A 12,235-nucleotide genomic window follows, 5' to 3' on the forward strand; every position below is an offset into this window, starting at 1 on the left:
AAAAGTAAAATAGCTTCCTCCTTCTTCTTCTTCTTCTTCTTCTTCTTGCTGTTTTTTTTGGCGGTCGGCAAGAAACATAAGGTGCGCATTACTGCCATCTACTGGTATGGAGTCTGGCTCCAAATATCTATTTGTCTATTGTGTATGAAGAGCTCAAGCTGAGAATCTAATGTCAGTACAGAAATATTTAGTAATATAGAAATATACATGTATGGTTCATATATACATAAATATTAACGCGCTGAATTCAATAATAATTAAATAAAATAATGAAACAATAAAAATAAAAAAAATAGACGCGAAAGTATTCTTCCGCTTGCGTCGTTCCCTACATCCGGTTTACTTCCGACTTTTCACATTGGGTGTTTGCCGCTCTCTAGTCTGAAACTATGAAGCTCGTCTCGTGGAATATTAACGGCATTAGGACGTTTAAGGGCGGCATTAAAACAGCCGTTGATAGACTGGACGCAGATATCATCTGTGTCCAGGAGACAAAAGTCACAAGTAAGTGTTGCAAACAGAGGCTGTCGCCCATTGTGCTGCAATCGGAGTTCTGTTATGGAAGCAACAAAAGGTTAAACCAGTGTATATGTTTCTCAGGAGACCTGCTGGACGAAAAGACGGCTATTGTTGACGGTTACAACTCTTATTTCAGCTACAGTCGAGGACGCAGCGGTTATTCAGGTTTACTACACAGTTATTCAACATTCCCAGCCATAAAACTCCAATAAATTATAATAAAACGATTCATAATGTTTATTTAAAGATAGTTGCTGCAGAACAAGGAAGCTCTTAACCTTGTGTCAACTCATATTTTAAACTATTGTCACACGATTATTTCCCATGCCTTGTGTGCACAGGGGTTGCAACTTACTGCAGGGATAGTGCCACTCCTTTTGCTGCTGAAGAGGGCCTGACAGGTCTGCTGAACAACCATGAAAGAAGTGTTGGATGCTATGGAGCCCACACTGACTTTTCAAATGAGGAGCTGCAGCTTTTGGACAATGAGGGGCGAGCCATCATCACGCAACACAAAATACTGTAAGAGAAACAATTAATATGTTGAGTACAGAATAGTAAGTGCTGAATTTGATGTGTATTTCTGGATTCTGGATTCAGATGCTTTGATTATTAATGAATATCAATCCACATATCAATCGTCATTCTTCTAAAAACCATGTTCATCTTTATGAGAAGTCCCCTATCTAATTTTGACACTCTCTGTTTTAATTTTGGTTTCCTGTCCACAGGTGTCAGAACAAAGAGAAGACTGTTTCTGTAATAAATGTCTACTGCCCACGGGCTGACCCAGACAAGCCAGAGCGAAAGCTGTTCAAGCTGCAGTTCTACAAGCTGCTTCAGAGTCGGGCCGAAGCTTTATTAAAAGGCGGGAGGTGAGAGCATAGAACAGTTTTGACAATCTGAGAATCAGGCACAGGTGTTTCCTGTTTTACCACAGACATTTCAACTACAATATGAACTGTTTTGCTCTTGATATATGCTACCAGCCAAAGGTTTAGACACAATTCATTCATTTGATTGAGAGTGTACATATAGTGCTTATGCAGAGTATCTATGGCAACAGTGTACTCATTTTACCATTTCTAAAATAAAAAATAAAAAGAAATATTAGGTGAAAAAATTATTGTGTTGGCAGCATCTTAGTGGTACTTAATTGAAATACCTTTTTTACATTTTGTCACCTTACAACCACAAGCATTGATGTCCTCTGTCAGGATTTCACAAAAAGAAAGTTGCAAATTTTTGTGAAGTTGAAGGAAAGTGATACACTGTTTTCAAAAGTTTTTACAAACAAAAATCTGAACTCTGCAGAGATTAGCAGCTCAGGTGGGAGAATGTGTTTAAGGATAACAAATATTCATACACTCAAAATCTTACATCTGTGGAAAAGTGGCAAGAAGAAACCATAAGAATTCCCTTTTGCAGACTGGCCCTAGCGATGCAGGTTACAGACATGTGAAACAAGGAGCTCTGGTCAAATTTGACCACACTTGAACGTTTTGGCCTACAAGTAAAAACACATTCGAGGCAGATCACTGCACCTCATGGTGAAAACAACATACCTACAGTGAAACATGGTCATGGCAGCATCATGCTTTTTCCAAATATTCATGAGTCGGAACGGCCCAGCCAAAGTCCAGACCTAAATCCAATCTGTGTTAAAATCTGAAAAGTCTTGTTCACAGGAATGGTAAATGAACTGAACTTATATAGCGCTTTTCCAGTCATACAGACCACTCAAAGCGCTTTACACTTTAGCCACATTCATCATTTAATCTGATCGAGCTATGGCTATTTTGCATATATAAATGGTTAAGAAATACAGTTTCTAGATGTGGTTCTTTTTAAGCTAATCTTTCTAAATTAAGTGTATTTTCTGTTTTTCAGCCATGTGATTATTTTAGGAGATGTGAATACTTCTCATCGGCCAATAGACCACTGTGACCCATGTGATATTGTAAGTAAAAGCTATGGAAACTGTTATGATTGTAGTAGTAGTTTATATATAATATAACATTTTCCCGCCTAGAAATTCTAGGTTACTAAAATGTATGCTAGTGTTATGTCTGTATGTTGAAAATGAGACAATATCATGAAACAGGTTGAAAACAGGTAGGCTCTATATTAGCCATATTATTTGTTGTCATGGTGTTTTGATTATAGTAATTTTCTGTCCAAATGATTTACGGCTGAAACAAGCCACCATTAATTGTTTGTTTGCACCTTCTCACATTGTCAGGTGATGCTGGGACTCCTAGTTTTTCCCCAAAATCTTTTCATTTTGTTAATTTAGAAAACTAAAATATTGTTGCAAGGATTGGATGGTATGCAGCAGTCTTAAGCATTAAAGGCTGTTACAAACAGAATATGGTATCAATGCCATTAGCAAACTAAACTTCCCTCATAGCTTGTAAAGTGGCTGATTGATGAACATGTTTGTGTGTTTCACACTAAAGCAGGAGTGATGAAGACTCCTGAACCTCTGGTTTTATGCTGGCGGTGCACAATATATCACAAATATCATTATCGCAATATGTGTATGCAATGTGCGTATCATGAAAAACTGCCTTAACTGCATTAAATGGTAATAATTATTTAAATGCTGCGCGTTCAGGCGATCTGTGCCTGTTATTTATTTATTGCAGTATCAAACATTTTTAGTGTTAAGGTGATAAGTTGTTTGAATGCCACATCCGATTTAAATGATTGCATCACCTCCTCAGGATGCCATGAAGTGCTGCAAACGCTTGTTCATCAATTATTAATTTAATTCTAGTGTGTGACAAAAGAGAAACACCTAAAACAAGCAGGACAGTAAGCCTCGAGGAGGGCTGCAGTAGAGGGCCCAGTTTCATTCAACCAGCTGTTTCATAGATGGTCTTACATTTGACCCTAAAGTGGTTTGGAATATACAGGGCTTTATGTTCTACTCTGAAAGGAGTCCAGGTCCTGTGGCTGAAAAAACAAGTTCAAATTATCAGTCCTCCATCACTGTACTTGACAGCTGGATAGAGAACGTTTTGCTGATATGCTTCTTTTTCCTGATTTAGTACAGGTTTTATGTCCAAACATTTCTACTTTGGTGTCACCTTTGCAACACACATTGTTCCAGATGTTTTGGGATTCGTTCAGATGCAAGAGGCACAATTATTTAGACCTTTTCCTCATTGTTCCGTCATGAACTTTAACTTTTTATAATCTAACCTAAGCTTGTAGAGAGGTAGAGCATTTGTGTGTTTGCAATTTGTTTGTAGCAACAAATGTGTCTCTGAGGTCATTGCTCTTGTCTTTCCTTCTTGGCATTGTGTAAACTCTTATATCTGTATGCTCTAGATTAGCAAACCGCCAGAATGTCTGCATGTATAGCTTATAGATATGGTAACATTTCAGTTAAGTGCAAATGAGGAGCAGCAACTGGTTTCTACTTCCTCTTTTTAATCGTAAGAAAGCAGCAAGGGTGTACTTAGTTTGACCAACACGGCTTTTCCATTATGGCTTTGTTTTTGTTTCATAAATAATCACAGTGTAGTATATGTTGTGTATGTTTCTGTGCTTAAAGTTAGATTTAAATCCTCTCAAACCACGTAAAGATCACAAATTTCTAGAACTGAAAAGGGTGTACTTTTTTTTAACCATTGCCTTTTCCTACTTGGGTGTCACAATAACTAAATGTTTTTTCTTATATTGCTCAGGATGATTTTGATGAAAATCCTGGGAGGAAATGGCTGAATGGCTTTTTGTACAGTAGCAGGCAAGAAGAAGAAGAGGAGACTGACGAAGAGGACCATAATAAAGAGATTGAGATAACAGATTGTGCCCATATGGGAAGATTTGTAGACACCTTCCGGTACTTTCACCCAGCTCGTACCAATGCCTTCACGTGTTGGTCCACCCTCACTGGAGCCCGACAAACTAACTACGGCACACGAATTGATTATATATTTGCGGACCGCCGGCTCGTCCAGGAGCAGTTTGCAGGGGCAGACATCATGCCTGAGGTGGAGGGCTCGGATCACTGCCCCGTTTGGGCGCAACTGAAATGTTTGCTTCTTTCCAGCTCCAAACCTCCACCCCTCTGCACTCGCTATCTGCCAGAGTTTGCTGGCAAACAGCAGAAACTCTCTCGCTTCCTGGTTAAGGTGGACCAAAAGCTCTCTCAGACTGAGCCGAAGGAAGCTTTACCTGAATCTCAGGAAGAGGAGGAACGAAGGGAGAACGTGAACCCATTTCACGCCAATAACGTCTCTGGTAAAAAACGGTCATCCGCATCAGAATCTGTTGCCCCTAAGGGGAAAAGGTCTAAGATAACAAATACCTCTTTAAAGCCACGGGGTAACCTCCTTTCTTTCTTCAAACCCAAGCTCACAGATGTTGAACAATGTGAAAACAAACCTGGTCTGGATGAATTTACCGCATCACACAACAACCCTAAGGCATCCACAACTAGTGAGCTGTGTTCAGGCACGGGCACCACAACTGAAGACACCGAGCTTGTTGTCGATGCTCCATCCCAGCTGTGCACCAGCAGCACCACAGGAGAAAAGGACAGAATGGTGAAGACCAAACAGTCGGCCTCTCAGCTCTCTGTGGGGCAATCGGATGTCAAGAAAGGAGCATCATCTGTGTTTTGGAAGTCTGTGCTCCACGGTCCACCCCCAGCCCCCTGCTGCAAGGCGCACAAGGAACCTTGCGTGCTTCGTACTGTGAAAAAAGAGGGCCCAAACATGGGCAAACAGTTCTTTGTGTGTGGACGGCCTCAGGGACATGCCTCCAACCCAGAGGCTCGCTGTAATTTCTTTATGTGGGTAGAAAAAGGAAAGTAAAGTGTTCAGCAGTTAAAACTTCATACAGATACGTCTCATCATTTCCCATTTTTTATAGATTTATATTTGGTTTTTTTACTTAAAAAAAATAAAGTAGTTTTATATTATATGAGTCCTTTTTTCTTTTTATTCTCCGTAAAGCTGAACTAAATAGTTGATCACTGGTAAAATAAAAGGTTACAAGTTTCTAAGGTTTTTGCTTCTCTCATGTGAAAATTGAGTAGTTTTTAGTCTTTATTGATCTGACACATTCATCTGTTTTGTATAGATTTTTTGTGACAAAATATGCACATTTTTGAAAAAATTGCATTTAGTAAATCTGGCGTTTTCAGCTTTTGTGAAATTATGCAAAGTGTTTGTTCGAACATACTATCAAAATATATTGATATGTTCATGCTCTCTTTGGATCAACAGTGGAAAGAAAACGATCCCAAACATACTATCAGTTTTTCTAGTTGGCAAACACCATCAATTAGAAGTTTTTTTAACACAATTAATTACAATTCTTAAAATACATTTACAATATTGTTGTCAAGAAGAAGTAACAATAATATCCCACCCCTCTTTGCTTCTTATGAATACTATTTAATGTGTCAGTTTTTTAAGTGGGCAAAATGACTCAGGAAGCCACAGCCTTGGGGGAAGCATAAACATTGAACAAATTAACAAAAAGTTAGCATTTAAAAAAAAAATGTATTCACTTTTATTATTCCTCTTCTCTCACATGTGTTTTTTTATTTATTCACTTTGTGTTTTATTTTTCTATCACTTTATTTCTTGGAGTTTTCTGACTTATTTGCATCCCGAGTCAAGAGTGTGCGCCCCTTTGAGCAAGAAAATATAGCTGTACTCTGCAGCTAGCTAATGATGCTGAAGTTGGGATCTAATTTGGAGCTTCCGATTGCTATTTCTGCGTTCTTTAAGGAATATGTATGGTGGCCTGGGGGTGCAAACCAACATTACAAAATCTATGACACTTTTACAAACCTATAGACAAATTAACATTTCAGAAAACAATTTAACAAGATGCAAAACACTTTTACAAGTACTGAAACAAATTTACGTTTGGCAAAATCAACCGGAAAGGGAATGTACCAACGGCGATGCTGACCCGGAAATGATAACGGTTGCACTCATAGTGGGTGTGTCCCAATTCATCGGCTGCATCCTTCGCAGGCCGTATTTGTAGGTCGATTACGTCACAACACGGCGACAAACGCTGTCCCAATTCATGAATCCTTCCGAGACTCCTTCAAATGCGTCCTTCTTTTGCCCGATTTGAAGGATGGGTCGTGAGTATCCTTCGCGGCCCATCATTTCCCATGATTCATTGCGGGTCGATGCGCATTGGTCAAGCAGGGGAAGCCATGGTGGCCCATAGCAGCAAAAGCTGTGAGTAAATTGTGAAAACTTACACTTTCTGTGACACAAATTAACTTCTACAATGTTTTTAGTGCGGGAATATAACTACAGGTCCTTCTCAAAATATTAGCATATTGTGATAAAGTTCATTATTTTCCATAATGTCATGATGAAAATTTAACATTCATATATTTTAGATTCATTGCACACTAACTGAAATATTTCAGGTCTTTTATTGTCTTAATACGGATGATTTTGGCATACAGCTCATGAAAACCCAAAATTCCTATCTCACAAAATTAGCATATTTCATCCAACCAATAAAAGAAAAGTGTTTTTAATACAAAAAACGTCAACCTTCAAATAATCATGTACAGTTATGCACTCAATACTTGGTCGGGAATCCTTTTGCAGAAATGACTGCTTCAATGCGGCGTGGCATGGAGGCAATCTGCCTGTGGCACTGCTGAGGTCTTATGGAGGCCCAGGATGCTTCGATAGCGGCCTTTAGCTCATCCAGAGTGTTGGGTCTTGAGTCTCTCAACGTTCTCTTCACAATATCCCACAGATTCTCTATGGGGTTCAGGTCAGGAGAGTTGGCAGGCCAATTGAGCACAGTGATACCATGGTCAGTAAACCGTTTACCAGTGGTTTTGGCACTGTGTGCAGGTGCCAGGTCGTGCTGAACAATGAAATCTTCATCACCATAAAGCTTTTCAGCAGATGGAAGCATGAAGTGCTCCAAAATCTCCTGATAGCTAGCTGCATTGACCCTGCCCTTGATAAAACACAGTGGACCAACACCAGCAGCTGACACGGCACCCCAGACCATCACTGACTGTGGGTACTTGACACTGGACTTCTGGCATTTCCTTCTCCCCAGTCTTCCTCCAGACTCTGGCACCTTGATTTCCGAATGACATGCAGAATTTGCTTTCATCCGAAAAAAGTACTTTGGACCACTGAGCAATAGTCCAGTGCTGCTTCTCTGTAGCCCAGGTCAGGCGCTTCTGCCGCTGTTTCTGGTTCAAAAGTGGCTTGACCTGGGGAATGCGGCACCTGTAGCCCATTTCCTGCACACGCCTGTGCACGGTGGCTCTGGATGTTTCTACTCCAGAATCAGTCCACTGCCTCCGCAGGTCCCCCAAGGTCTGGAATCGGCCCTTCTCCACAATCTTCCTCAGGGTCCGGTCACCTCTTCTCGTTGTGCAGCGTTTTCTGCCACACTTTTTCCTTCCCACAGACTTCCCACTGAGGTGCCTTGATACAGCACTCTGGGAACAGCCTATTCGTTCAGAAATGTCTTTCTGTGTCTTACCCTCTTGCTTGAGGGTGTCAATAGTGGCCTTCTGGACAGCAGTCAGGTCGGCAGTCTTACCCATGATTGGGGTTTTGAGTGATGAACCAGGCTGGGAGTTTTAAAGGCCTCAGGAATCTTTTGCAGGTGTTTAGAGTTAACTCGTTGATTCAGATGATTAGGTTCATAGCTCGTTTAGAGACCCTTTTAATAATATGCTAATTTTGTGAGATAGGAATTTTGGGTTTTCATGAGCTGTATGCCAAAATCATCCGTATTAAGACAATAAAAGACCTGAAATATTTCAGTTATTGTGCAATGAATCTAAAATATATGAATGTTAAATTTTCATCATGACATTATGGAAAATAATGAACATTATCACAATATGCTAATTTTTTGAGAAGGACCTGTATGTAGACGTAAAATATCTGCTTGATTTATCTAGACATCGCTTAATTTCAAATGTGCTCCGACGTGTTCGGAGTTTTCCGTTCCCGGCGTAGTAACCGGCTCGCCTCGCCAGCCCTACCGGCGGCTAGCCCGGTAGAGATCCGACCGGACTATCGGCACTAAGCTCCCGCTGGCATTCATCACAATAAACGTTTAACACAAGTGATTTCTAACAGTTTATGTTATTTAAATTGTTACTGAAAATCAATTTGACATTTCAGGTGATATTAAGGTTAACCAGAATAAATGGGCAGTTTTATGTAATCTAACTGTATCGCTGGACAGTGTGATTGAGAATAAATAAGCTTTTCAATATTCATTTTTGATGAAGAAATGTGCCTTATGTTTTAAAAGTTTATTTGTAATTCAGCTAGCATTATAATTTCTGATTCCAGGTAAACTCGACGAGAAATACGCTTCCAAATGTAAGTGAATCTCAGTAAAGAAGTAAAAAGTTTGAAAGAGCTTGTTTTAGGCATTTGCATAGAAATATTTTAATATTTGCTTCAAATTAAGGCATCTGAAATTAAAAAAGGCTTTATTTTTGCTCTGATATTAAGCAAGGTGTTTTTTTTGTTGTTGGTATTTTCATATATTTTTTTAGGGACAAAGAAGCAGACGGGCCAGTTTATTAAGCTCAGGGTGAGAACCACCACCTTTTTACTGGAGCTAAAAACTCAGCCACTGTGGCTTGGAGGTACAATAACAACATTCTTTGCAGTTGGTTTCTGTCCAGTTTCAAAAACTCCTATCTTTCTAACTTTCATAAATATCCATCCAGTGATTAACATACTTCTTCAGGATTAGCTTTACTGCCAAGTTCGTACATACAAACAAGGAATTTGACTCCGGTACACTTTGCTCTTTTGTTCTGTTTTTGCATTACAGAATATACAAATTTACAATTTACAATGTACAATATACACATATCTAATAGAAAAGGTGCATTTGCAACATCTGTATGCTGTTGTTTTGTACTCTATTGAATGTTCAACAGAGAAACAGCCTGGGGGAAGAAACTGTCTCTGTGGCGGCTGGTTTTAGTGAACAGTGCTCTGTAGCGGCGGCCTGAAGGTAAAGCTCTGAACAGTTTATGTGCAGGGTGTGTGGGGTCTGCAGAGATTTTAGCAGCTCTTTTCCTGACCCTAGACCTGTATAAGTCCTGGATGGAGGGAATGTCAGCCCTGATGATTCTCTCAGCAGCCCTGATTATTCGTTGCAGTCTGGACCTGTCCTGTTTTGTGGATGAGCCAAACCACACTGAGATGGTTGAAGACAGGACAGATTGAATGATGGCAGTGTAGAAGATTACTTTTGGTTTTCTCTCTTTCCTTTTGCTTGTTTAGGACAATTCTGGAGAAGATGGGCCAACAGGGGAAGGTCACCACCTTGTAGGCCAAAAAAAAGTGGGACAACTTGAAAAATAAAAAAATTAGAGTATGTTCAGAAGTTCTCATGTCACACACAAATAAAACATATTTCTAAAAGTCTTGTTGGTTTCTCTGTTTAGTCAACTCTTTTTTTTATTCCCTCTAACTTTAGGATTTTAAGTATCCAGGGTCAGGAGAGGGAGTCAATGAAAAGCCCACTGCTGCTACTTGGCCCTGGTTTGTCTTTATGGATGAGGTGTTGGGACGGAGGCCTTCCACAACGCCTCCTGTCCTAATTGCCTCCATCCCTGAGGAAACTCCAGGGCCAAGCAGAGTGGTGGGCAACCAGATGGAGAAGTAAGACAGTGGGCCAGCAGGAAGGGGTCAGAAAAGAAAGAGGGACAGAGATGATGGAGTTGATCAGGGAGGACATGAGGGCACAGAGAATGGACAGACTGTTTTCCATCTTAGAAAGAATGGCACCAAAATAAGGTGCTATATAAGAAATGATATTAAGTTTTGTTCAGATTGTTTCTTAAAGTTTTAAGATCTTCTAATAAATTTCAAAATTGTTTTTGTCACTAATGTTATTTACATTTGATCTAACAATACATCAACTTCATTTAAAGTTATAAACAGAATTTATTATGAAAAATACAAACCACTTTAAACAGAATGGGGGAAGAAAAGAACGTTCAAACAGATCAAGATTACACGAAACAAAAAGCATAAAATAAAACTATGTACATATATTTACAACGGTGACAGCAGGATCAACCTGAGTGACCGGTTCCTGGAAAAACCTCTTCAACAGAACAAAGAGGCAGATGTCTTTCTGAACAGAAAGTGGCGGTGTGGCTAAATCTTTCACAAGGTCAGAGACTTGGATGGATGCTGCAACTGAGACCTTTGGTTAGTCTTTCTGGATGGTGAGCGAAGCATCACACAGGTGGTCTGCAAATGTTTGTGATGCCTCTCTCCGCTGTCCACGGTATCGTCCATCAAGTGGGTTTAAAGGGCTGGCTGAACTGACGGCTGCCACATCACTAAGATGTAATCGGAAAAATGCAGAATTAGAAGATGGTGCTCACAAAATATTACAATTAGTTATACCCCTCAAAAATTAATCACATCTATAATATTATACTTGGCTGACACAGTAGTCATGTCCTGATGGTACCTCCTCCAGGGCGGATACCTCAGCTGAAAGCCGGTCCTGCCAGAGAGCACTGCTCACTGCCTCAGTCCCAACCTCACCCTCATCCTCTTCTACAGCCTCCTCTGGGGCCATGACATCCCCAGCACCAAGGCAGATGTTGTGGAGGATGGCGCATGCTGTTATGACCTGAAAACAATTTAAAAGAGGGTGCATATGTGTGTATATTATGTATAATGTATATATAAAATGGATCTAGGTCAAAACGTACGTACAAAGGTGTGGTGCACCTCCAGTGCTTTCCGGAAGATGGCCCTGAATCTGGTTTTCATCATTCCAAAAACACGCTCTTTTTGGAATGATGGCTGTTAAAGTGCTGAGTTCCCACACCTTGTATTGTCCTCTTGTAGGGAGTGATGAGGAGGAGTGGATATTGGAGGCATGGGTACCCTCCATCAGCAAGGATCAAATGCCCTGGAGGAGGATAAACTGACTGTACAGTGGGCTGTGGCGGAGCACCCTAGAGTCATGCACTGACCCAGGCCAGCCCACATATGTGTCAATAAAATGGCTCCGATGGTCAGAAACTGCTTGCAGGATTATGGAAGTGAAGAGTTTTTTGTTCCTGTAGCACTGACCATCAGGGCTGCTTGGACACCTGATGCGGAAATGGCAGCCGTCAATTGCACCCACAGCTTTAAGAAAAGCTCTGTGGCGTGGCAGCCCTGCAAACCCACGGGACACTGCCTTAAGTCCTCAGGGGTCTTTGGAAGGTAGATGACCTGGTGACAAATGGCCACCACCTTCTCTGTAACTCTGTGGACGATGCGATGGACAGTAGAGCGAGGCATCCCAAACACTCTGCAGACCACTCTGTAGGATGTGCCACTTGCCAGCCAGAAAAGAAAAACCAAGGTCTCAATAGTAGCACCCCATCCATGTCGCCTGTCCTGGTGCAAAAGATTAAGTAGCACTGCCAGAGACTCCCTGCTCAGCTGAAAATCAGGCCGGGTGTCCTCCTGGTTGAAGAAGCGATCAGGACTGGGACACTCAGGTTGATCCTGCAGTAAAGGGGTCTGGTCTAGAAAAGGGAAGAATGGAGATGGAAAAACACATTATTTTTTTAAGGCATGCTTCTGGATATTTTAAGTGATCAAAGCAAGTAGATACTAATACACCAAAAACACTGCATTATTATATAATTATCTAAGAACAGCCAGAGGGGATCAAATACTTTATAATTCCCATCTAT

The 12,235-nt window shown here is 40.7% G+C and overlaps 1 protein-coding gene across 1 annotated transcript; it reads left to right on the plus strand.

Annotated features, from left to right (window-relative positions):
* The first annotated feature begins 340 nt into the window (after nucleotides 1-340).
* On the plus strand, nucleotides 341-5,452 carry apex2 (APEX nuclease (apurinic/apyrimidinic endonuclease) 2). The gene is made up of 6 exons (XM_047371631.1): nucleotides 341-504; nucleotides 601-684; nucleotides 861-1,041; nucleotides 1,251-1,394; nucleotides 2,410-2,479; nucleotides 4,215-5,452. The coding sequence occupies exons 1-6, from the start codon at nucleotides 390-392 to the stop codon at nucleotides 5,343-5,345; spliced, it is 1,725 nt and encodes a 574-aa protein (XP_047227587.1). The 5' UTR covers nucleotides 341-389; the 3' UTR covers nucleotides 5,346-5,452.
* Nucleotides 5,453-12,235: the final 6,783 nt, after the last annotated feature.

This window comes from Girardinichthys multiradiatus, chromosome 1 (genome assembly GCF_021462225.1).
Source record: "Girardinichthys multiradiatus isolate DD_20200921_A chromosome 1, DD_fGirMul_XY1, whole genome shotgun sequence".
Classification (NCBI taxonomy): Eukaryota; Metazoa; Chordata; class Actinopteri; order Cyprinodontiformes; family Goodeidae; genus Girardinichthys; species Girardinichthys multiradiatus.

What these genes read in the sequence shown, in the direction of transcription:
- apex2 (XM_047371631.1), top strand. Translation starts at nt 390, where the DNA reads ATGAAGCTCGTCTCGTGGAATATTAACGGCATTAGGACGTTTAAGGGC. An exon ending in CCAGGAGACAAAAGTCACAA is followed by an intron (nt 505 to 600) that starts GTAAGTGTTGCA and finishes TATGTTTCTCAG; the next exon opens with GAGACCTGCTGGACGAAAAG. An exon ending in GCTTTATTAAAAGGCGGGAG is followed by an intron (nt 1,395 to 2,409) that starts GTGAGAGCATAG and finishes TCTGTTTTTCAG; the next exon opens with CCATGTGATTATTTTAGGAG.